This window comes from Pristis pectinata, chromosome 5, assembly GCF_009764475.1.
Source record: "Pristis pectinata isolate sPriPec2 chromosome 5, sPriPec2.1.pri, whole genome shotgun sequence".
In the NCBI taxonomy this organism is placed as follows: domain Eukaryota; kingdom Metazoa; phylum Chordata; class Chondrichthyes; order Rhinopristiformes; family Pristidae; genus Pristis; species Pristis pectinata.
The window spans coordinates 85867026-85890087 of NC_067409.1; the positions used below are offsets into that span (position 1 = coordinate 85867026).

Below are 23062 nucleotides of genomic sequence, written 5' to 3' on the forward strand. Positions count from 1 at the left end.
AACTGTTCGAACTTTCATCCTGAAGAGACAACATTTCCCACTGCCCCAAATCTGGAAACTGGATTATTTCCTCCTGCTCAACTCTCGAGAATTATTATCTTTCGTAGGCACCATTTTCTGAGGATCCTGTAATTTGTCTTAGAGGAATAAAATCTGGAAGGCTGTAGCAGGGCTGGGAATTCAAAGAATCTTGTTGATCATCATACAAGGAACAGCTCTTTAAAAGAGCTCTTTGTAATTAGTCAGCACTGTTGACAGATCTACCCAGGCCCATCATTGTGTGGGTCCAAGTCCAACATTGATTAGGACACAAGGAGCCAGGTCTGAAGGTGATGTTTTAGATATTAAAAGGATATGGGCTTAGATCAGCCATGATCTTATTGAAATGGTACAGCAAATGGTCAGGGGCTGAATGGCCTACTCCTGCTTCTATTTCTTATTTTGGATTTCCAAGGCTCCACGCTAGACATTGGTTGGATGTCAGCTTTTTAACCAAGGACCTGGCCCACACGAACCAGTTTCTATTGGTTTCATGGGACAGGGTACACAAATTTCCTTTCAGAATCACTAGCAACCCTAGTCCAGAGACCTTCCCGTCCTTTTGTGCAGATCAGATCTCTTTTCTATAAATTTCATACAAACCACTGGTGAATTAATCAGGAAAGAATTATGCACAATGAACTTCTTTAAGAGAGAAATAGTTGGCCTTTAATCAGTGCTAGCCACTTCTGATGTTGGTTGCATTCACAGAACATAAAAAAGTACAGCACAGGAACAGGCCCACAATGTCTGTGCTGACCGTAATGTCAAATTAAACCAATCCCATCTACCTGCACATGGTCCATATCCCTCTATTCCCTGCCTGTTCAAGAGTCCAAATGCCTCTTAAACATTGCTATTGTATCTGCTTCCAAGTACTTCCCTTGGCAGCACATTCCTGGCTCCTAAATCTGCTTTAAACCTTCCCCCTCTCACCTTAAAGTTATGCTCTCTAGTATTTAACATCTTCACCCTGGGGGAAAAAAAAAAGACCATCTACCCTATCTATGCCTTTCATAATTTTATTATGTCTCCCCTCAAACTCTGAACACTCAAGAGAAATCAATAAAAGTTTGTCCTCTCTCTCCTTACAGGTAATACACTCCAATCCAGGCAACATCCTGGTGAACCTCTTCTGCAGTCTCTCCAAAGCTTCCACATCCTTCCTACAGTGTCGTGACCAGAACCACACACAATACTACAAATGTGGCCTAAGTTTTATACAGCTGCAATATGACTTCTCAACTTTTATACTCAATACCCCGATTGATGAAAACAAGTATGCTGTACACCTTCAGAAAGCTATGGACTTGCACCCCAAATTCACCTGTACATCAATGCTCCCCCAATTTACTGGGTACTTTCCTCTTACATTTGACCCCCCCAAAACACATCACTTCATAAAACCAGATTTTCAGCATCTATGAATATTTCTAGCATTTTTTTTCCCCAGTCTGTTAGGCAACATGGAAAAATAAACAACATTTCCAGCAAAGTATGAGGAATGCAAAAAAAAATATTTGTTAATATACAATTATGGGGGAAAGCCAAGACCCATTACAAATCACAAAGGGAACCTACCAGAGAATGTGTCCAATCTTCCAATTATCAACAAAACAAACCAACAATTGTATTGGAATATGAGAACAAGTGGCTTTTGTTTTTTTGAACCATTTTATCCTAGTTTTGAATACATGAACAATCTGAACTAGATTTAAGAAAATCTTGTACATTCTGTTGACAATCAGGCATGAAAAAGGCCAATTGCTAGACACATTGGTGAATAGTTGAAATCTTGGAAGATCACTCAAAGAGAATCCCTTCAAAACAGGAAGCAAACAAGAGAGGAAAAAATGTCAATTTCCATTGATTCTGCTTGAAACAAATACACTTGAAAGCTATTGCACAGCAAAACTGCAAAATGTTTCCAACTTATGGACATTAACTGTTCTTGAGCATTTATGACAAACCAATTTATCATGAAAGCAAAACAGAGGAACACAGCTTTTTAGCTAGAATCAGCAAACTGTATTTGTTGTTTAAAGAGCTACATAATTCAATAAATCCAGGATGTTGGACAAACATTTACACAGGTTGAAGATATTGTTAAATTCTATTTTAATTTGAACCAACTAGAAAATACAAAACTAATGAAAAGCACTACCCACCAAATTATATAATTCTACAAAAGTGATTGAGAAGTTCATTTGAGGGATTTAGAAATCATTTAAATCAAATATGAACAAAACTGCATATCCACTTTGTTAAATGACCTCCTTAAAAAAGTGAAATGTTTGCTACATCTTAGTAGCTTGTTCAAAGCATGGGGGGAGGGGGAAAAAGAGGTTGGGGTCAAGGCAAAAGGAAAAAGAAAGCAGGTACGAATTGAAGCAGCAGTCACAAAACAAACAGATCAAAAAACCTGATCAAAACCTTTGGATATGTATCCTTGCTCAAATCGATGTACATTCCATGCACCTCATGAATCTGAATAGCATTTTAGAGCCCTATCAACATTAAGCCTCATAGTAAAATGTGGAAAACTGTTAAAACATTAACAATGTTATTAGCAAGAGATCAACAAAATTAGGTTTAGCAATAAATCCCACTTTCATAATACACAAAGAACTAAACAGGTCAGTTTTTTTTCCAAAATGTGCACAAACTTTAAAGTAAACATTTTCTTGAATTAAATGGTGGTGACAAGAAGTCTTTATTTCTTTCAACATAACCATTAGGAGAATGGGTTCGTGTTAATATATCAAAAACCATAATGAGAGGTAAATGGGGAGTTTCTTACAAGAATTTAAAATCAAATAAAACGCTTAAAAAATTTCCCCTTATTAAAAATACTTCACTTGTGCAGGAAATTAGCAAATAAATGCTAGACAAAAGTATCTTTAAAATCTATGCTTTCTGTGCACACAAAATTAATGTCTCTCATATCATGAAAGGTGTATTTTCCCCCCTTTGGGGCAAATAATGCAGTCTTGGCAAAAACTAGGCAAAGTATTGAATTCAAAGAATGACCTTGCGCATACTCTGATAACATTTGAATGCAAGACAATCCTAGTGCTCGCCAGATATTTCCTGTCTATTTGCAACTGCAAACTCTCAAGACGTCAAACTGATATCGGAATTTGCAATCTGTCAGTTCCCCTGGTTGCAATGTCAGATCATGTATTTGCGTACTTCTCTCCCCAAACCTTCTAGCTCACCTAGCACAGGGGCATGCACATTGCATTAACTGGCAAGCTTACAATCTTTCAAAAAGTGGCATCATCCTGTTACCATGGGCTCCTCCTTGGAAAGTGCAATAAATGCTTACAAAAAGAAAGTAGTGCTGCTAGCAGCAAACATTGTGTTCTGTGTAGTGCATCTCTGTAAACGTCTTTTAAACTGTACAGAAAAAAAATCTATAAACAAAATTCAGGCGCTTTGGATTCCCCCCCCTCATTCTGAAGAAAATAAAAGTAACTTTCCTCTGAAGTCCCAGGATGTGCATTTATTTTCTTCAGACCTGACACGGTGAGCCTGCTGTAGAGGGACTGTCCAACTCCTGGGCACCTGATGGCATCACCGTGTTCTGCTGTGTAATCTCAACTGTTGGGCTAGGAGTATATGGGGGAGGAGCATCACTCAAACTGCAAGCATCATAACCCTCTGGTATGGACAAAGCACGAGCCTCTTCAATACTGCCGGTAGCGTGTTCTGTGTATGGTGGTGGTTTTAAGTCATCTGTAGGGCCAAGTTTTAAACAAACATGTTTTAAAATGCTCTCAGTAAGCAGTATTACAGCACATTCTTTGTAAAGCATGATGGTACAATCTCCTGGTTCTATCTGCCTTCATCCCTCCCTTATCTGTTTCCACTTATCACCTAATAGGCTTTGACTCTACCTTTCCTACCCCATCCAGTTCCATCTGCCCAGTGCTTCCCCCCCACCCCATATCTGTTACCACCCATCAACTACCAAGCCTTTGTCTCTATACTCCACCCCCACCCAGTAGGGCGGGCATGGTAGTGTAGCGGTTAGCGTAATGCTATTACAGCACCAGTAACCCGGGTTCAATTCCGGCCACTGTAATGAGTTTGTACGTTCTCCCGTGTCTGCGTGGGTTCCCTCCGGGTGCTCCAGTTTCCTCCCGCGTTCCAAAGACATACAGGTTAGGAAGTTGTGGGCATGCCAAGTTGGCATCAGAAGCATGGCAACACCTACGGGCTGCCCCCAGAACACACTATGCAAAAGATGCATTTCACTGTGTGTTTCAATGTACACGTGACTAATAAGGATATCTTGCCATCTACCCATCATTCCCCCACCTCACCTGGTTCCATCTATCATCAACCAGCCCCTATCTTACCACTCGCTCACTTCTACACACTGGCCATCTCCCCTCTACACACTGTGTTAGGAAGAGGGCACACAAAAATTCCAAACCTTGCAGTAGCTGTAACCCACCATAGGATATCCATTGTTGATTACAAAAAGCAAGATGCCTTCTGAACAAAATGTAGCATCTGCAGAACTATTGAAGTTCCTGAATTAAGAATTAACACATACCTGTCTGACCCCTTGGCACTGCTTCATATGGAGGTGGCACTTCTAATTGGCTGTAAGAAGGAGCAGGAGGCAGGGATCCAGAAGGTTCTCCAATTGAGCCATCATCCTGGCCACCATACCAACTATACCACATGGGACTCTAACAAAATTAACAGGAAGGAAGACTAAATCAATCTTATGGGGAAGAAATAAAATGCAAGTATATGTTTTTTTTATATAAATGGTTGGAAAAGTACAAAACTTAAACTTATTTTTATAGATTGAAAGTTCTAATAACCTATTACTTCCATCTGTAACAACTGGATTTTGCACCTTCAAGGGCAAATATTGGCTTTTGCTTTTATAACCTTTCAACTATAAGAGCCAAATATCAAAGTATGTTGCAATGGGTTCAAATCAAATCTTGGAATGCTATTAAAGCAGACTAATCCATCTTATGGTGCTCCCAATTTCAACATTTACTTGTATATGCACCTTGAAGGAGAATGACACGACACAATTAAATGCTACTGCTTGTCATTTTGCTAGTGGCACAATCAAATTACAATATGCCAAAGCCTACCATTGTACGACCATCATAACATGATTTAGCCAAACAGAGAAATAATTTTGCCTCAATGCATCCAATTTTAGGTTGCATACTACAAAAGGACACCATGAGAAAACATGCTATTTTAGATATAGCAATGAAAAGGTAATTAATTAATCTTTCCTCAAGGAAGGGAGGAAAGAGGGTTGTGATATGTTTGAATTATACTGAATTTGTGTATACTGGTCTAAAGCCAAAATTTCAACAAAACCACACAGGGATGTCCTGTTAGATGTTTGAGATAGACTGGTAAATATGATGAAATAACATGTCTTGCTTGTCCACTGTCACATTTAAAAAAGACATTTCTTGGTTCTCAACAAACATACAGTATATTCCCTTCTTACTTCAGGAGTCACTTCTCAAAGGCTGTTATTTGTGACAAAATTCACCATCACCTTCAGTACAGCTTTTGGCCATGTGAGGAAAAGTTTGAAGATCAAGATCTCAAACCCAGCACACGGTGACCCCTGCCCTCCTGTACACTTCAGAGACATGGATTACCCATAGCAGCCACTTCAAAACACTGAAGAGATACCACCAACTCTGCTTCCCCAAAATCCTCCAGATCTGTTATTAGGATAAGCAGACCAATGTCATTGCCCTCCATCCATGCCAACATTCCCAGCAAAGAGCCCCAGTTAAAATTACTCAGCTTTGAATGGCAGGCTTGCATGTCTGACACCAAACTTCCAAAACAGACTGTCTATTCTCAGCTCTGACATGAGGAAATTACTAGGTGGATCGAGGTAAAGATTCAAGGATGTTCTCACCACCTCCTTGAAAAAGCACAACTTCCCCACCTACTCCTGGGGATCCCTTCTCCAGGGATTTTCAAAATGAAAAGCAGGGATGGTATTGAGGATGGTACTGAATCTCACGTCAATTTGTCAGGAGCACTGAAGCCCTGTTGAAAGAACACACCACCTTTCAAACTACATACCTACCCACCCCATCAAGTATCTGATGTCCCATGTCTGGCAGAGTCTACTGATCCTACATTGGTTGCATTCTATGTCCCAACTATTAACGCAAGGGCAGAGAGGTTATGGTACAATGTCATTAACCATTGGCTAGGCCAGAGTACCGTGTGCACTTCTAGTCTAGGACACATAAATGCACTGGAAGGGTGCAGAGGAGGATCTCATTGAAATGTAAAATCCTCAAGGGGTGTGACAGGGTAGTTGCTGGGAGGATAATGTATAAATGTTGACATAAAAAAAAATGTCAGAAACACTCAGTAGGTCACATACCATCCATTGAGAGAGAAATATTTAACATTTCAGTTGAAAGATCTGAGTATTTTGTTTTTATTTCAGATTTCTAACATCTGCAGTTGTTTTTTGATTTTGTAATAACTACCACCCCACCACCCCCCCCCCCAACTGAACAAAAGAACAGACGTACAAGTTAGAGTCAATCAGTATTAAGTTGAGGAAACTTTCTTTAGGCAAAAGGGTGGTGAATCTTTGGAATTCTCTATTCCAAAGTGCAGTGAGTGTTCAGGTGTTGAGTATAATCAAGAGAACAAACAATATATTTTTGGGCGTCAAGAGACTAAAGACCTGTGAACAATATGTGAAACTGGAATTAGTGTGGATCGGTTATGATAGTGAATGTCAAGACCAGGCTTGAAAGGGTCTGCTTCTACTCCATGTGTTCTCTAAATAAGCCCCACAGTTATTTTGAAGCTGGGCTAAAAATCAAGGGTATGGAGTGTTTTATTGCACCCTTTCAGTGGGGGAGGAGAGATACAGGAGGAAGAATCTGATAAAAACATCGTACATTCCATTCTGGAGAGTGTTTCAACAGGAACCATTGTAAAAGTTACTTGTATGAAGAGATCACACAAATTCAGAGGAAAATTAGCCTTAAAAGATCTGCACATCAGTACAACTGTACTAGTTGTTGCTCACAATTAAAGTATTATTTTTAAACTACAACCCCAACCTGATTGCTGGATACTGAAGATATACTGGCTCTGCAGTTCTGTTCCCCACATTTCCTGCAATTATTCAATTAAATTTTCCACTTCCAGCCTTCCTCCAGCTCATGCCAAGAACACTGAAATAACTATACTGGGATCAGTATGTTAGACTGTCTCAAGGCACCTGGAGCATTTTAACTAGGTTTCATGTTTTCAATTGCACACTGAAAATTCTCCCTCTGTTTTTCTTTTCCTCTATACATTAAAGATCTCCCATGGGGGCTTCTTTTAGATTTTTGTTTGAAAAGGTTCTGCTGGAAACCTCACTGCTGGGAGGTACAACACCAGAAAAAAGATTCATCCCATGTTCTGCTCATTCCCTTCAGCAGTTTTGTAAAGTTCCATGTCAGATTTTGAAAGCAACAGATTTGCCATTTTCTTTCAGACATTTAGATTTAAAACTACAGCAGTTTGTTCCAGATTCCTTGCTCTAATGTGGGCTTACACCACTATCAATTGTATCAGGAGGGCATGACAATTTGAGTTGACCATCTGACTTCTCCCCTTCCCTGTTAAAACAAATAGGGTAAGTTGGAACACTGTACCAGATTTTTCAAGACTACTAAATTCCCATCTTATGACGCACATTCAGGAAGCCCGTGGGGATTTTCCCTGCCTGACAATGTTTTCAGAATTCTGGTTCATAACACAAAGCATAACTACAGCCAAGACTCCATTCAGTGAAAGTGAGTACAGAGGACACAGTGAACCAAATGGCTTCCTCTGTACTGTGGAGATTTTTGTTGCTTTTTTAAAAAAAAGAAAAGGATTCTCTTGGCTATTGCTTCCTTCCACTGCCTCTTCACTATCTGCTTTGATAGTTTCCTGCAACCCAGACCACACCCATCCTCTGTGGGTGGAAAACCACAGCAGGCTACATACAAATTTACCTCAGTTGCATGATAACAGCAACCAGCCAGCAGTAAAGGTTGGCCTTAACCCCTGTCCACAGGGCTCAGTTTCAGGAGTGGCTGGCAGCAGTTCAAGCCAACTAGCAATACATTAAAGTCAGGCCAGCACTGCTTAAAGGAAGGGCTGGAACTCATTCCACAGCTGACAAAAAGAAAACAGTTGTGGAAAATAGAAGATTATAACAGCAAGCAAGCACCCAATTGTCAGATGCCACTATTGAGACATTAGCAGATAGGTTGAGGGAAGATGGAAATAAAATTGGACGTACAAAGAATTATATTCCTCCTCTAGCTCCCTTGTTCCAAAAGATGCAACCCCAGGCCAGTCAGATTTTCCTGATCAGCTGTGTTTCACAGCAGAGCTTGCAGCATTCCCAAGACCAGAAGGAGATGTAGCAATCAACAATAAGCCACGAGGCCCACATTTCACACAAGCCATAAACAGGAACCCGTCTTAATTGCACATTACTGTAAAGTACTGCAAGGTCTCACTAGAGTGATTCAGATACCAGAAGCATTGTTGCAGGATACCAACTGTCTGCTCAATTATTGTGACAGGTGGCAGTATTGCTCCCCTTGTGCACCAACTCTGTAATGAAGGCCAATATAGGATATGCCTAGGGCAAAACCTTCACATGGTGGGCTAGTACAAATGGTTTAACAATAGAGGGCATAACAGATCACCACTGAGTGGAAGTCACGATCACACTCCAGGAACGTGGCATTGACTAGCAAGATTTGAGCAAGGAAGTGAAAGCTTTTCTGGTCAAGGTACATCTCTGGAGTTTTACATAGCATCAGGGTTACAGTCATTAGCTCCCTATATCATTGGGGAAGTTCACAATGCTGGCAAACCCCAACCCTGCTCCTCCCACCGCTGGCTCTTACCATTCTCCATCAACTGAGATAATCAATGGGGCTCTCCTCCAACAGACAGCCTCCATAGTTTCTGCACTACAACAGCTTATTGCCAATTGAGAAAAACTGCTCACATCTCTTGCACCAGTTTGGAAAGACTAAGTGGCAAAAGAAAAATCATGGCCAAAATCATCATAGCAGCAACACAGTTCTGACCCTGCCCTGCTGCTGTAGTTATGCTTGTGGCAAATCCTGGCTAGTGCCTCCTTGCTGAAGCCAACACCCTTTGTGAACAGGCCTCCTCTGAGGATCTCCCTCCTCCTGTCTTCTGGCAGGTTTTCCAGCTCTGTGGATTCCTTACTGTGGCCCATGTTTGGCTAAGGCTAATAACCAAGGGCAGATCTACACGTCAGCCACCACAGTGCTCCAAGACAAACCCAGTACTCCTTCCAATTAATCAACAAATAAAAGAGCACAGAAAACTGTGGGATTACTTCTGCAATTAGATTCCAGGATTTTCATGTTTAACAAAGGGTGTTAGCTGGATTGTTATAGACCAAATGGGTAATGCTAATCAAATCAGTGTTGCATGATCATGAAAATGTATTCTCAAAAAAAAAGAAAGGTTGCAGTAAACACATGCACTCATGGTTCTCTTAAAAACAAAAATCAGAACTATGTTGTGCCAAAACAAAAAAAAGTATGTTTGGAGCCAAATTTTGCTGCCAAAGGGAAGTTTGAGAGGGGCTTTTCATTTCAATTGAGTATTCATTTAGACAACTGAAGTCAAATACTTATTCAATAATCACAGCACAGGGAGTCAATTTGATCATCAAACCTGGTATCATCTCAGCATGTAGCTGGGTCACACTACATTTATAATTGAATAGATTTCTAGTAAATCAAGAAATGAAAGTTCTTTCTCAATCATGAACTGTATCCTGTTGTGAATACTTGATCCCTGACCTGATCAACAAGACGCTGCACAAGCTAGGGCAGCTGACCCCAAAGCCATAGAGAAATGCTTTGACAGACGATTAAAGCACATGTCCAATCTAAACAGCTTGAGTATTTACAATCAAATATCAAAGACATTCATAATCATTCAAAGATTACTTGTTGAAATGTTAAAACTTGGAAATAATCATATTTTCCAGTGCAAAAAGCTAATGAACTACACCAGCCAAAAACTCTCCCAAAGATAGCCCAATGTCCGAGTGCAAATGGCAAATCACCTCTCAGGTAGGTTTGGAATTCTCTAATTCATGTGGTGATTCCAAACCTCCTGACAGTCACAGAGAATTTGGATTAAATACCAAAATTTGCAAGAGGGCCATAAAATACTACACTTACACATCTCCCTTTCAAAAGTGAACACAGACATGTCATCACCGACCTAAGATGACAGAGAGTGTGGAGCAACGTGGCATGACATATAAAAAAAAATTAACCTTTTGGAATGCCAGCATTAAATGTCAAAGCTAGGAAACCCAATGAGCTTTGAGAGGAAGACAGAAGTAAACAGATCCAAACTTTCCTTTCTCTCCCTTCTACCTGCCTGTCCACAACATTACCACCTTGAACATTGAGCTAAGAATGTTATTGCAAAAATCTTAACAAAAGCCACAATGTTAAACTGATATAAATTTGCCTTTCACTTATGTGCAACTTTCAGTTTCACAAGGAAGCAAAGGTCAATGGCCACTTACATTTTGCTGCTCACAGAGTTGATGCAGATAAGCTCTACCCCCAACAATCACAATCTGGGCGTTCCGTGGATTGCTCAAATAAGCATCCAGCTGTCTCTGCCGTGAGCGATACCAGCAGATGTAGAAGAAGATTTTGACAATAATAAATATAATCACTATTCTGTTGGGAACAAAAGAATACAAATTACAAATCATATACACCTTTCAACAGAAAACATCCAATCTGTGTCCCAGAAGAGATCCCAATGATCCTGAACTGGTGGGGGACCAATATCCTGGCAAGAAGATTTGCTAGTGCCAGTAGGGAGGGTTTAAACTAGATTGGCAGGGGATGTGATCCAAAGCAGTAGTGAGGCAGATGGGAGGCTGGAAGCTGATATAGAATTAAATGGGAACTAGTGCACCAGGTCAGAAAGTAGAGGGATTGAGGGGGAAGGTAGATGTCTTGATCAGCAAGTCTGTAAGGAAGGACAGCCAGGAGCAAGGGTTGAAGTGAGTTTATTTTAATGCAAGAGTAGCAAGCGCAAGGGAGATGAACACAGCATGGATCAATACATGGAACTACAGTATTGTGGCAATTACAGAGTCTTGGTTGAGAGAGGGACAGGACTGGCTGCTTAATGTTCCAGGGTTTCAATGTTTTAGGAAGTGAGTGAGATAAAAAAAAAAGAGGGAGGTGGTAAGAAAAAAAAAGTTGCACTCAGAAGGGACGTAATTGGGTGCTCATCCACTAGTCTATCTGGGTAGAACTCAAAAAAAAATAAGAGTGCAGTCACTCTGATGAGATTATACTATAGATTCCCCAGTAGCTACCAGGACTGAGGAATAGATATGTAGGCAGATTAGGGAAAGGTGCCAAAACAATAGGATTGACATAGTGAGCAACTTCAACTTCCCCTGTATAGACTAGGATCTCCTTAGTGCAAGAGGGTTAGATGGGGTAGAATTTGTTAGGTACATCCAAGAGAGTTCATTAAAACAGTATGTGAATAGTCTAACTACAGGTGGGGCCATATTGGACCTTGTATTGGGAAATGAGCCTGGCCAAGTGACTGACCTTACAGTGGGGGAGCATTTAGGAAACAGTGATCACAACTCCTTATATTTTAAGGTAGCAATGTACAATAGGTATGGACCTTGCAGGATAGTATTAGATTGGGGCAGGGCAAATTATGAGTGTATTAAGCAGGAACTAGGGAGACTTAATTGGGAACAGCTGTTTTTGGACATGTCCACATCGGACACATGGAAGGTGTTGAAAGACCAACCGCACAGACTGCAAGATGGGTATGTTCCAGTAAAAAGGAAGGACAGGAATGGCAAGGCAAGGGAACCTTGGATGACGAGAGGGGTTGGGAAGTCAGTCAAGAAGTGAAAGGAAACATATGCATGGTTTAGGAGGCTGAAAATCAAATAGGGCCTTTGAAGAATATAGTGAAGCCAGAAAAAGAACTCCAGAAGGGAATTGAGATCCAGGAGGGACCATGAAAAATCCTTGGCAAGTAGGATTAAAGACAATCCCAAGGCATTCTTTGCATACATCAAGAGCAAGAGGATAACCAGGGAGTGGGTTGGACTACTCAAGGATGGGGGGGGCGGAGGTGCAGAAAAACATGTACTTAGAGGTGGAGGATGTGAGCAAGGTCCTAAATGAGTACTTTGCATATTTACCAAGAAGAAGAACGTGGAAGATATGGAGATCAGTGTGGAGCATACTAATGTGCCAGGGCATTTTGAGGTGAAGGTGGTGGGAGTGTTGGGTCTCTTAAAGAACATTAAAGGTGGATAAGTCCACAAAGCCCAATGAGGTATACTTCAGGTTATTGAGAGGAGGCAAGAGATTAGATTACTGGGACCTTGACTAAAATCTTTCATGTCCTCTCTAACCACAGGCGAGGCCCTGGAGGACTGGCGAGTAGCTTATGTTGTTCCTTTTCTCAAGAGGGGAACAGGGATAATCCTGGAAATTACAGACCAGCAAGACTCACATCAGTGATAAGGAAACTATTGGAGAGGACTCTTAGGGATAGGATTTGAGCATTTGGAAAAGCTTGGACTAATTGGGGGCAGTCAGCCTGGCTTTGTATGGAGCAGGTCATGTTTTACTAACTTGATTGGAGTTTTGAGGAGGTGACAAAGGTGATTGCAGAGGATAGAGCAGTGGATATTGTCTACAGAGATTTTAGTACAGCATTTTAATAAGGTCCCTCCTGGGAGGCTCATCCAGAAGATCAAGATGCGTGGAATTCACGGTGACTTGACCATTTGGATTCAGAAATTGTTTGCCTTTAGAAGAGAGGGTGGTCGATGGAACTTATTCTGGCTGAGGGTCTGTGACAAGTGGTGTTCCACAGGATTCTGTACTGGGACATCTGCCATTTATGACATATATAAATGACTTGGATGAAACCATGGATGGGTGGGTTAGTAAGTTTACAGATGGCACAAAGATTGGTAGAAGATTGCCAAAGGATATAGCAGGATACAGATCAGTTGCAGATATGGTTGGAGAAATGGCAGATGGAGCTTAATCCAGGCAAGTGTGAGGTGTTGCACCTTGGGAGATCAAATCTAAAAGGGAAAGTACACAGTTAAATGGCAGGAACCTTATCAGCACTTATGTACAGAGGGATCCATAGGTCCCTGAAAGTGGCCACACAAGCTGATAGGGTGGTAAAGGCAGCATATGGCATGCTTGCCTTTACTAGTAGGGGCATCAACTTCCAGAGTCAGGAAGTTATGTTGCAGCTTTATAAAACTCTGCTGAGGCCACGCCTAGAGTATCGCATTCAATTCTTGTTGCCCCATTATAGGAAGGATATGGAGGCTTTGAAGAGGGAGCAAAAGAGGCTTACTAGGATGCTGCTTGGATTAGAGGACATGTACTATAACAAGAGATTGAACAAACTCAGGTTGTTTTCTCCAGAGCAGCGAAGGCAGATGGGAGACCTGATAGAAGTTTATAGAATTATGAGGTGTAGATAGCAGGTATCCATTTCCCCAGGGTTGAAATATCTAATACTAGAGGGCATGCATTTAAGGTGAAAGGGGGAAAGTTTAAAGATGATGATGTGTGGGGCAAGTTTTTTTTTAAATATTATTAAAGACAGTGGTTGGTATCTGGAATGTACTGCCAAAAGTGGTGGTGGAGGCAGATAAGATAGGGGCATTTAAGAGGCTCTTAGACAGGCACATGAATATGCAGAGAATGGAGGGAATATGGACCATGTGCAGGCAGAAGGGATTAGTTTAATTAGGCATCACTAGTTTAATTAATTCAGCACAACAATGTGGGCCAAAGGGCCTGTTCCTATGCTGTACTGTTCTATGCTTTATGTTTAACCCTATAAATTACAGGATTTATTAAAACAGAAAATGCAATATACAAATGACTGGCTCCATAAAGTCCAGAAATACATTACAACACTAGTCATAGCCGATACGTTTGCAATCTAATGTGCCAAGTGTGGTTCAGTGGTTGAATTCTCAGCCAAGTCAGATTTGTGGGTTCATGTCCCACTCCAGGGCTTGAGCATAATAACTAGGCTGGCCTGTCTGTCAAGAGTGAGTGCTGCATCAAACAGAGGTTCTTTCTCTCAAATCCACCAGGAGTCAAAATTTCACATCACCATTTCAAAGCTCAGGGAATTCTCTGTGCGCAGGCCAATACTTATCACCCTATCATGAAGATAAAATTTCTGGTCCTCTGTTTGCCATTTTCTCAGACCCTACTGTACACAGACTACCACTTTTCTATGTAATACTCTGTTGGCTATAAAGTACTTTAAAACATCTAATGCAATGGTAGGATAAATTGAGATGCACAGTTTTTAATAATTAATTACTGGTTGACTGTGGGCAAGTTGGACAAATAACAAGTAATTAATTCTATCTTACTAATAGCTTCCCAGAGGACAAACCAAGGTGATCTTACAGAACATTAAGGTACGTGACCAAATATTTCAGCTAATTTTGTTGGAAGATGCAAATGAGATGCCCTCAGGTGCCCAACAGAAGCATAATCACCTTTCATTACTAAGTAAAAGATTTTATTCCCCAGGTCAGAAAGAGAGAGGCTTGAAGTAGGAGATATTCTTCATGTGAACAGTGAATAGAAGCATATAAATGAAAAGGATCAAGAAAGGATTTACAATAGGTTTCAAGCCTGTAAAAGAGGGGAAAAGAAAACACACTTCTTCAGGTATGAAATAATGGATTTGTATTTGAGATATTTAGATTCAGGCCTATTAAAAATAAGAAGAAATGTAGCATCAAAAAAAAAAACTTAAAACCAGTTTAATAACAGAAAAAAAAAATCAGAAGATCCCATAGGATAGTTAGAATATTCACAAGGTGAAGACAGCTGATAAATCAAGGGATACCAAAGTTACAATTGACTCATGAGATTCAGTTACATCTTCAGTCACCAGTCACACAGTATTAGATGTACTTAAGGACTGGAATCCAAGAGTGCAAAGAGTGGAGTGGACTAGATCATTAATTGGGAAATAATGATGTTGTTATCAATGTTAAGAACAGAAATGTTAACAAAATAAAAACAGCATCAGAGAACAAGTCATTAAATCAGAGGAGTGAGGAAATTGAAATCATGATTTCCTTTTGCCAAGCCACTTTACCATTAAATAATTTTAGAGCTAGCAAGGAAATTTTAAGTAAAATTTTAATCATGTGTTCATCTACATAAAGAATTTTATTCAAAATGCAAACCCAGTCCAAATTTGCATCCACTGCAGAGAAAGTGTGATGTGGATAACATGGTGCTATCTGCTAATTTGGCATGGCCACACTTCAATAAGTACTTACATGTACCAATAGAGTTCCATTGTATCTTTACATTAGATGTCAATTCATTACCGCATGCAGAGTCCAGATACTGCAAAAAAAAAATCAGAGAACAGAGATAGTTCAGAAAACAATCCTTGAACATTGTGGTGAAAAATGTTCCTCTTTATATCATACACTATCATAAAGGCAATCATGGTACCTCATATGGTCACCATTTTACTTCAAGGGATTCACTCAGCATCCTTAGACTAGGAGTGTGGGAAGTGCAATTGACTGCAGAGAAATGAATGTCAATCAAAGTCATTCCCTGGGTTGCAAATGAACTGTGGTCATTTGGGCACAAATTACCCCAGTGGGCATATCACAAGCAGATTCAGTTCAACTAGAATGAGGAGACTGGTTCAAGTTAAGTAAAGAAAGTAAATTTGATTGTGGGACCATAAATGATAAGATTAGCATGGCAATCGTAATTGTGAAATAGAATCCCCAACCTTGATCCTCAGCTTTTAAGAATGGCACCCATGCTTTAACATGGTTCCACAGACAGTGGCAGGTCTTTGTAGCTCACTCACTGAAAAAGTCTTCGGAACAGTTTGTGGAGTTGGGGAGATAATGATAAGAAAAGCACAACTAGCAAGTTGAATCTCAAATTCAAACCACAAACAACTTGAGCCTCTTTTCTATGATCAGTCTTGGAACTAACATGACTTGTTTGCCATCACCTTCCTCTCCCCTCACCCATTTGGCAGATGCCAAACTCATTCAAGCCAATCATGCACATACACAGCTCTTGCACAGATACCGATTATCCTGCAACAATTTCCATACAACTTGGCATCAATTCACACCTCACCATTCCACCTAATTTAGAAAGATCAAAGAAAATAATTTATACCATGATGCAATAACAAATCTTTACTCTTTCTCCTCTTTGATCTACTGCATGATGCAACTTTACTGCTGCAGCTCCTTTGATCTCTGCTGTGGATGCTCTGATGCTTGTGGCTAGAATCATCTGGGTTTGGAGCTCTCAAGGCAACATGGGTGGATCAGTGTGGAGCAGTACAAAAGGTTAACAAAAATAAGTGACAGTACTTGCAATGGAGCGTCATGATCCCTCCCATTCCTCTATGTTGCAAATGAACTGTTAGGTTGCAAATCAGATAGCTGATCTTGAATGGCTAAGCCACATAGTGCATTCTGCCAGCAGGCATTTGTTTGACTGGCACATTTTGAGATCTACACAGATGACCATGCCTCCATGGATAAAAGCATCATGTACATATGCTCTAGACTACTCCTCCAATCTCTCTGCCAGTGTGTAGTATGGCTAGGAAACTGCCAACACACCACAAATCCTTTCTTGCTGTTTCACAAGTTCCAGATAGGTGGATATGGAAGGAAATGTTTCCTCTACTGCGAGAACCTAGAACCAGGTCACTGTTTAAGAATTAAGATTTCAACCACTTATAACAGACAAGGCCCAACATTTTTCTGAGGGTGAAGAGTCACTGGCATTCTCCTCCCCAAAGGGTAGTGGAAGCAGAGTTTTTGAATATCTTTAAGGCATAGGTACATAGATACAAGCAGACTGGAGGAGCTAAGTGGCCGACCCTGGCTCCCAAGTTTCCCCATTCTCCAGTGGTTTCCAAGTGTAGGTCTAGCTCAGCGGAGTTCAAATACCACACTGCTCAACACCAGTGACGTCCATCTCTACAACAGGCTCACAATGCATGGGATCACAAAGTGAAAATCCAACCCCCTTTCTCACCAAAATTGAAGTGTGAAGAACAGAGTTGGTGTACAAGCAAATTACCTGCTAAGGCAGAGTTACTAACATCCTGGTCATTTTCTGTGGGTCTTTCTTGCATAGTTGCAGTTTCTCTGGTGAAGTTACTTGCGTAGTGCTGCTGGGTAGGGAGTTCCAGTATACTTAGGCCCACCAATGTCGAAAGAACAATAATAGATTTTCCACATCAGACAGCGAGATGCTTACAAGGTGGTGGTATATACATTAGTCTAAAGGAAACAGGTTTGGGAGGCATCATTTTTGAAGCCTTGTCAAGTTCCTGTATTTTAAAAGAGGTGACACACACTGTACTTAGTGCAGAGTAAATGAATTGGGTGCTAGTCTAATGAACTTCGAGTACACATACTCTAGCCTCCCATACACTGCTCCCTCATAACGGTCTGCCAGTATTCACAATCAACATTCAACAAGAGAAGAAATGGCATTGTTGCCACCTTACCTCAAAGAATGAACATCTTTAGAAGAGGGGTTGGAGTGAGAGGCAAGGACAGTGTTGACAGAAAAGAAAAAGCCCTCCAAAATTTGCTAAATCACTGGAATTCTGCACTTGAAATGACAGGAGGGCTCAAGCTTCAGGAACTAAAATGCAAGGCTTCAAATGCTTGACTACAGGGAAAACAGCATAAGCTGCTCTGAAAAAAAAAGACAAAAGCAGGTCTCAATCTTAGCTGACCAGACAGCAATAAGAAATTAGTATGTTGTCGATTATGTGTCAGTGTAGTGCTCTGCAGCTAGAGGAAGATGATGCAGCATTTAATTACATGAATCAACTCCTTGTGATAATTTAGCTCAAATGACTATCAACACAGGTGCACCTCAAGGATGCATGCTTAGCCCACTGCTCTACTCTCTACACTCATGATTGTGTGCTAATGCACAGCTCAAACTCCATGTATAAATTCACCGAGGACACACAGTTGTTGGTAGAATCTCAAATGGCAGTGAGGAGGCTTACAGCAGCTTACAGATATATCAGCTGGTTGAGTGATGTGGCAACAACAACCTTGCACTCAATGTCAATGTCAGCAAGACCAAGGAACTGATTGTGGACTTCAGGAAGGGGAAGTCAGGAGAACACACACTAGTCCTCATTGAGGGGGTCAGTGGTGAGCAGCTTCAAGTTCCTGGGTGTCATCATCTCAGAGGATCTATCCTGGGCCCAACATACTGATGCAATCATGAAGGCAGCATGCCAGCAGCTCTACTTCTTTATGGAGATACAGAAGCCTGAAGACCCAAACTCGACGATTCAGGAACAGCTTCTTCCCCTCAGTCATCAGATTTCTGAACAATCCAGGAACACTACCTCATTCCTTTTTTTGCATTTTATTTTTGTAATTTATAGATCATGTCTTTGCACCGTACTGCTGCCACAAAACATCAAAAGTCATATGTCAGTGATAATAAATCTGATTCTGAATTCCATTACAAGGTTAGACTGGAGAAGCTGGGGCTGCTCACCATGAGCCAACACACAAAAAGAAAGGAGATTTGAAAGAGGTGTGTGAGAGCATAACTGGTTTGGATTGGATAGATATTAGATAGTGGGTGATTTAAAAGTTCACTAATCCAATATGATGAGCAAGAGAGTGGATGCAAAGATTCCTTTAAAAAAAAGCCCTGTGAGTTTATAATCTGAAACTCACTGTTTGCAAGAGTTGTGGGAACACATTCAATTAGGGCTTTCTAGAAAGGGAACTGGATAGGCACTTAAAAGAGCCACTCAAAATTTGCAAGGCTGCAGGGAAAGAGCAGGGGAACTGGGGCTGAAAAAGAGTCTGCACAGCCTCCTCTTGTGCAGCAAGGAATTTTAGTACTCCCATCATGTTTGGCAGGAAGCTCTTCAGATTTAATCCAAATCAAGGTGACATTGCATCTCAGAGAAGAAACTGTACACCAAGCAGATCAAGAATTTAATATCTGATGGACTGTCATTGCCTACTATAGTGATTTGGTCTCTTCCTCAATGGACTCAGTCACATGAGGCACAAGACCTTAATTTCTAAAGATATGCCACAATTCCCCAAGAATTTGCTGTATTTACTGAAGATTTTACAGAAATCCTTTAATAGCAGATTTCACATTAACAGGCCAAGTTCCTTGCAGCACTACCTTGTAATATATTTAAAACCAAAATACTGCAGGTGCAGGGAATTTAAAATATAAACAAAGAAATGGATATAATCAGAAAGGCCATTAATCTGAAATGTTCACTCACTTTATCTTTTCAGATACCCCTGATTTGCTGAGTATTTCCAGCATTTAATGACCTTGTTGTACACATTCACAAGATGAACTGCCAGCATCAAGTTATGGCCACAGGACTACAGCTTTCTTCTGTAATGGAATATTCCCTCAAAACATTTTCAGATTTATTTTGCATGCATATTTACTGAGTTCTCTTTAAACCACGTTTCTCAATTTAATGAAGCAGAGACCACACTGATGCAGAACTGTGCATCTTTTAATGCTCAGCTTTAGTGTCAGAGTTGTACAACACAGAAACATGCCCTTTGACCCTTTCCCCTATTAACACCAGTCCCATTGCCCACATTAGGTCAGTGTCCTTCTATGCATTGTATATTCAAGTGCTTGCCTAAAGGTCTCTCAAACATTGCAAGATATCAACCACTTTGCAAAACCTTTCCCCTCAAATCCCCTCGAAAACTCAGTCAGGTCAACTTAAACCTACACCCACTCATTTTTTAACATTCTGGACCAACCCACCATGTGGGACCTTGTCAAATACCTTATTAATGTTCATATAGACAACTTCCACCACCGTACCTTCATCAATCTTCTCAGTTACCTCCTCAAAATCTCAATCAAATTAGTGAGTTAGGATTCCAACCCCCCACCCCCTCAACACACGAGGCTATCCCTGATCAGTCCCTGCCTTTCCAAATGTAGATAGATATTCCTTAGGATTCTCATCTGACTCTGGCAACTTACCAACCCTCATGCATTCCATGAGATCTAACACCACCTCCTCAATATCAACGTGCTCCAGATTATCCACATACCCCTCCCGTTTGCAAATAAAGATGAGAAATATTCATTTAGGACCTTACCCACATCCCTTGACTCCACACAGATTACCCCTTTGGTCCCCAAGGAGACTCTCTTCCCCTGGCTACACTATTGCTCCTTATAGATTATCTTGGGATTCTCCTTAATTTTATTGAGGATATTCCATGGCCCCTTTATGCCCTCCTAATTTCTTTAAGTTCTTTTCTGTACACTCTATATTCTTCAAAACTCCCTCGATTCCAATTGCCTATACCTGTCATATGCTTCCAATAACTGAACAAACCTTCAACATCCTTTGTCATCCAAGCTTCCCTAATCTTGCCATCTTTGCCTTTCACCCTTACAGGAAAATGCTGACCCTGAACTCTTTTAAAAGACACACTTGTCCGATGCTGTTTTACACTCAAGGACCTGTTCCCACTCTACTTTCACCAGGTCCTCTCTTGCACTATTAAAATCAGCCTTCCCCCAATTTAGGGCCTTAACTTGACAACCAACTTTTTCTCTTCCCATAACTACCTTGAAATTTACAGGATTATGATCACTGTTCCCAAAAAGTTCTCCCACTGACACTTCCACCACCAGCCCAGTTTCATTTCCCAAAGTAGAGTACTGCCCTGTCTCTAGTACGTCTATCTACATATTTCTTAACTTCATATTGCTGAACTTCAATGACATAATACAGAAGCAACAGAAGGAGGTCAGCAAACAAAATGAACAAAGATTTCAAATGACAAGAACTTGCAACAAACATGAAACATTTTAATCGATATCTGGACAATATTCACATCTTTATACAAAAAGTTGACACCCAAGGAGGCATTTTTCACAAACACAACATATCAAACAAGAATAATTTTTGAAGCATCATTACAATACACAAAACCTGTTAAAGTACAGTACATGCCCTAAGAAATAATCAATCTCACAGCTATAAGCTGCTTGAATCATAGGTTCTCCTACTGGTTAGAGCAAAATAATGCTAGCTAGAAAATAAGGCCCATCAGTTCAACACAAAAGAGACCAGTGATTAAGATGGATAAAATCTGTACTGACACATTCATTATTTCTAGTCGAAAAACAGCACACTTCCTCACTGTCTGTTGACCATCTGCATCATTAGCCATAGGCAAGACTGTGGCAAATGGAGCTCAGTGTTTGGGAGTGATTTCTGTACTTGTATCCTTAAATCTCCCTACTCCTGCATAACTTCTAACCATTTAAAAATAGTTAAGTGGATCTATTTTCTTGGGCTCCAAAGTTAATGACCTTTCACATGTTGAACTCCCTCCACCACAATTTTGCCAATGTATATTAATGCAACCAGAAACAAACCGAGTTATTTAACAAGTTAGTTTATGGGATGTGGGTATTGCCAGTACCATTAGCTGCCCATTCATAATTACCCTGGGAGATGGTACTCAAGATGATTTAAGAAAAGAAGTTAATTGGATAGAAAATCCAAGACAAGTGACAACTAAATTTAGCACTAGAGTATTCAGGAAGCACTTCTTGAAAATGGAAACCTGATGCTCCTTCCATCCCTAAAAAGATACTTGAAAAATTCAGAATGGATATGTTAGGCAAGATTATAAATGAACCAAAGGAATTGATGGAATTACCATACAGATCAACCAACATCTAAATGAATGCTTTGAAATGTTTAAAAGTCAAAAACAACCGAACCATTACATTTACCATTAAGTTTTTGTTTCTGAATAGTCCTGAGAAAATCAGAATGTTTTCAAAAAAATTTTACAATTTGACCACCCAATCTGAAGTTGTGACTTAGCAGATCCCAAATATTTGTCCTCATTCTGGGTAGGGTTAGCTTTAGCAATCCAACCCATCCTCCACCAACACCACCAGATGAGATGCTCCCTACAACGTGATCAGCGCTTATACTGCAGAAGGCGGTGGGATCTTCTGAGCGTGTGGGGGGAAAACCAAGAAGTCAACTTTTGTTTAAAAACAGAGGTCAGCGATGGGCACTGTCTATAATCACTCAATGTCAATGACAGCAAGATGAAGTAACATGATGCAGAACATATAGCACAAATCTATTGTTTGCTCTCAAATTTTACTGCTTTAAAACCAATTTAACCTGATACCAGGCTTTCTGCTCAATCTTAATATAGAACATTAAGTCATACATTATGACACCAAAAATCTTGGAACAAAATTTCCCCTTTTTAAGAATCCACATCTCTCATGTCTGAGAAGTTCTGACCAGCTGCATATTTGACTATAACTATATAAAACAATTTTAACCAGCAATTTTAATGAAACATTGTTATGAATCTGTTTTTTTTTACTATGGCAGTCTTTCATTGGAGAAAAATACAACTGTACTTAATTGAACAAAGAATAAAATCCGAGTGAAACTATAACTCAAATGTCTAAACACCATGACATCCAGCATGGACACCAACAGGTATTGCCTGGTTTTTAAAGCTTGTGACAGAAAACCTCCAAGCAGATTATTTGAATGTGTTTTGAATTAATTTTTATATTAAGCACAGACACACACTTGGGGTGATTTTATTGCAAGTTACTATGCAGAAATTCTCAAAATTTATTTAACTGTAGGTGACCTTATTTGCACTAGGATTCACAAGAACATGTCTAATAGATCTAATTGATAAGATGAGAATCTGTTCTACAGCATAAATTTTACTAAAGGCAGATGACAGCTTTGAAATCTTACCAAAACTATCCAAAGCAACCACTCTAATTCCACCGTTAAACCTGACAATTAA

At 40.2% G+C, this 23062-nt stretch overlaps 1 protein-coding gene across 1 annotated transcript in view; it reads right to left on the reverse strand.

Moving 5' to 3' along the window:
* Positions 1-1705: 1705 nt before the first annotated feature.
* Positions 1706-23062, reverse strand: part of si:dkey-118j18.2 (uncharacterized) — a 37370-nt gene continuing 16013 nt past the window's right edge. Inside the window, exons 2-5 of the mRNA XM_052016449.1 lie at positions 15482-15551; positions 10658-10817; positions 4604-4742; positions 1706-3777 (exon numbers count right to left, since the gene is read on the reverse strand). Coding sequence (XP_051872409.1) covers positions 3554-3777; positions 4604-4742; positions 10658-10817; positions 15482-15501 — 543 coding nt within the window. The 5' untranslated portion in view covers positions 15502-15551 and the 3' untranslated portion in view covers positions 1706-3553. The remainder of the gene's footprint in view (positions 3778-4603; positions 4743-10657; positions 10818-15481; positions 15552-23062) is intronic.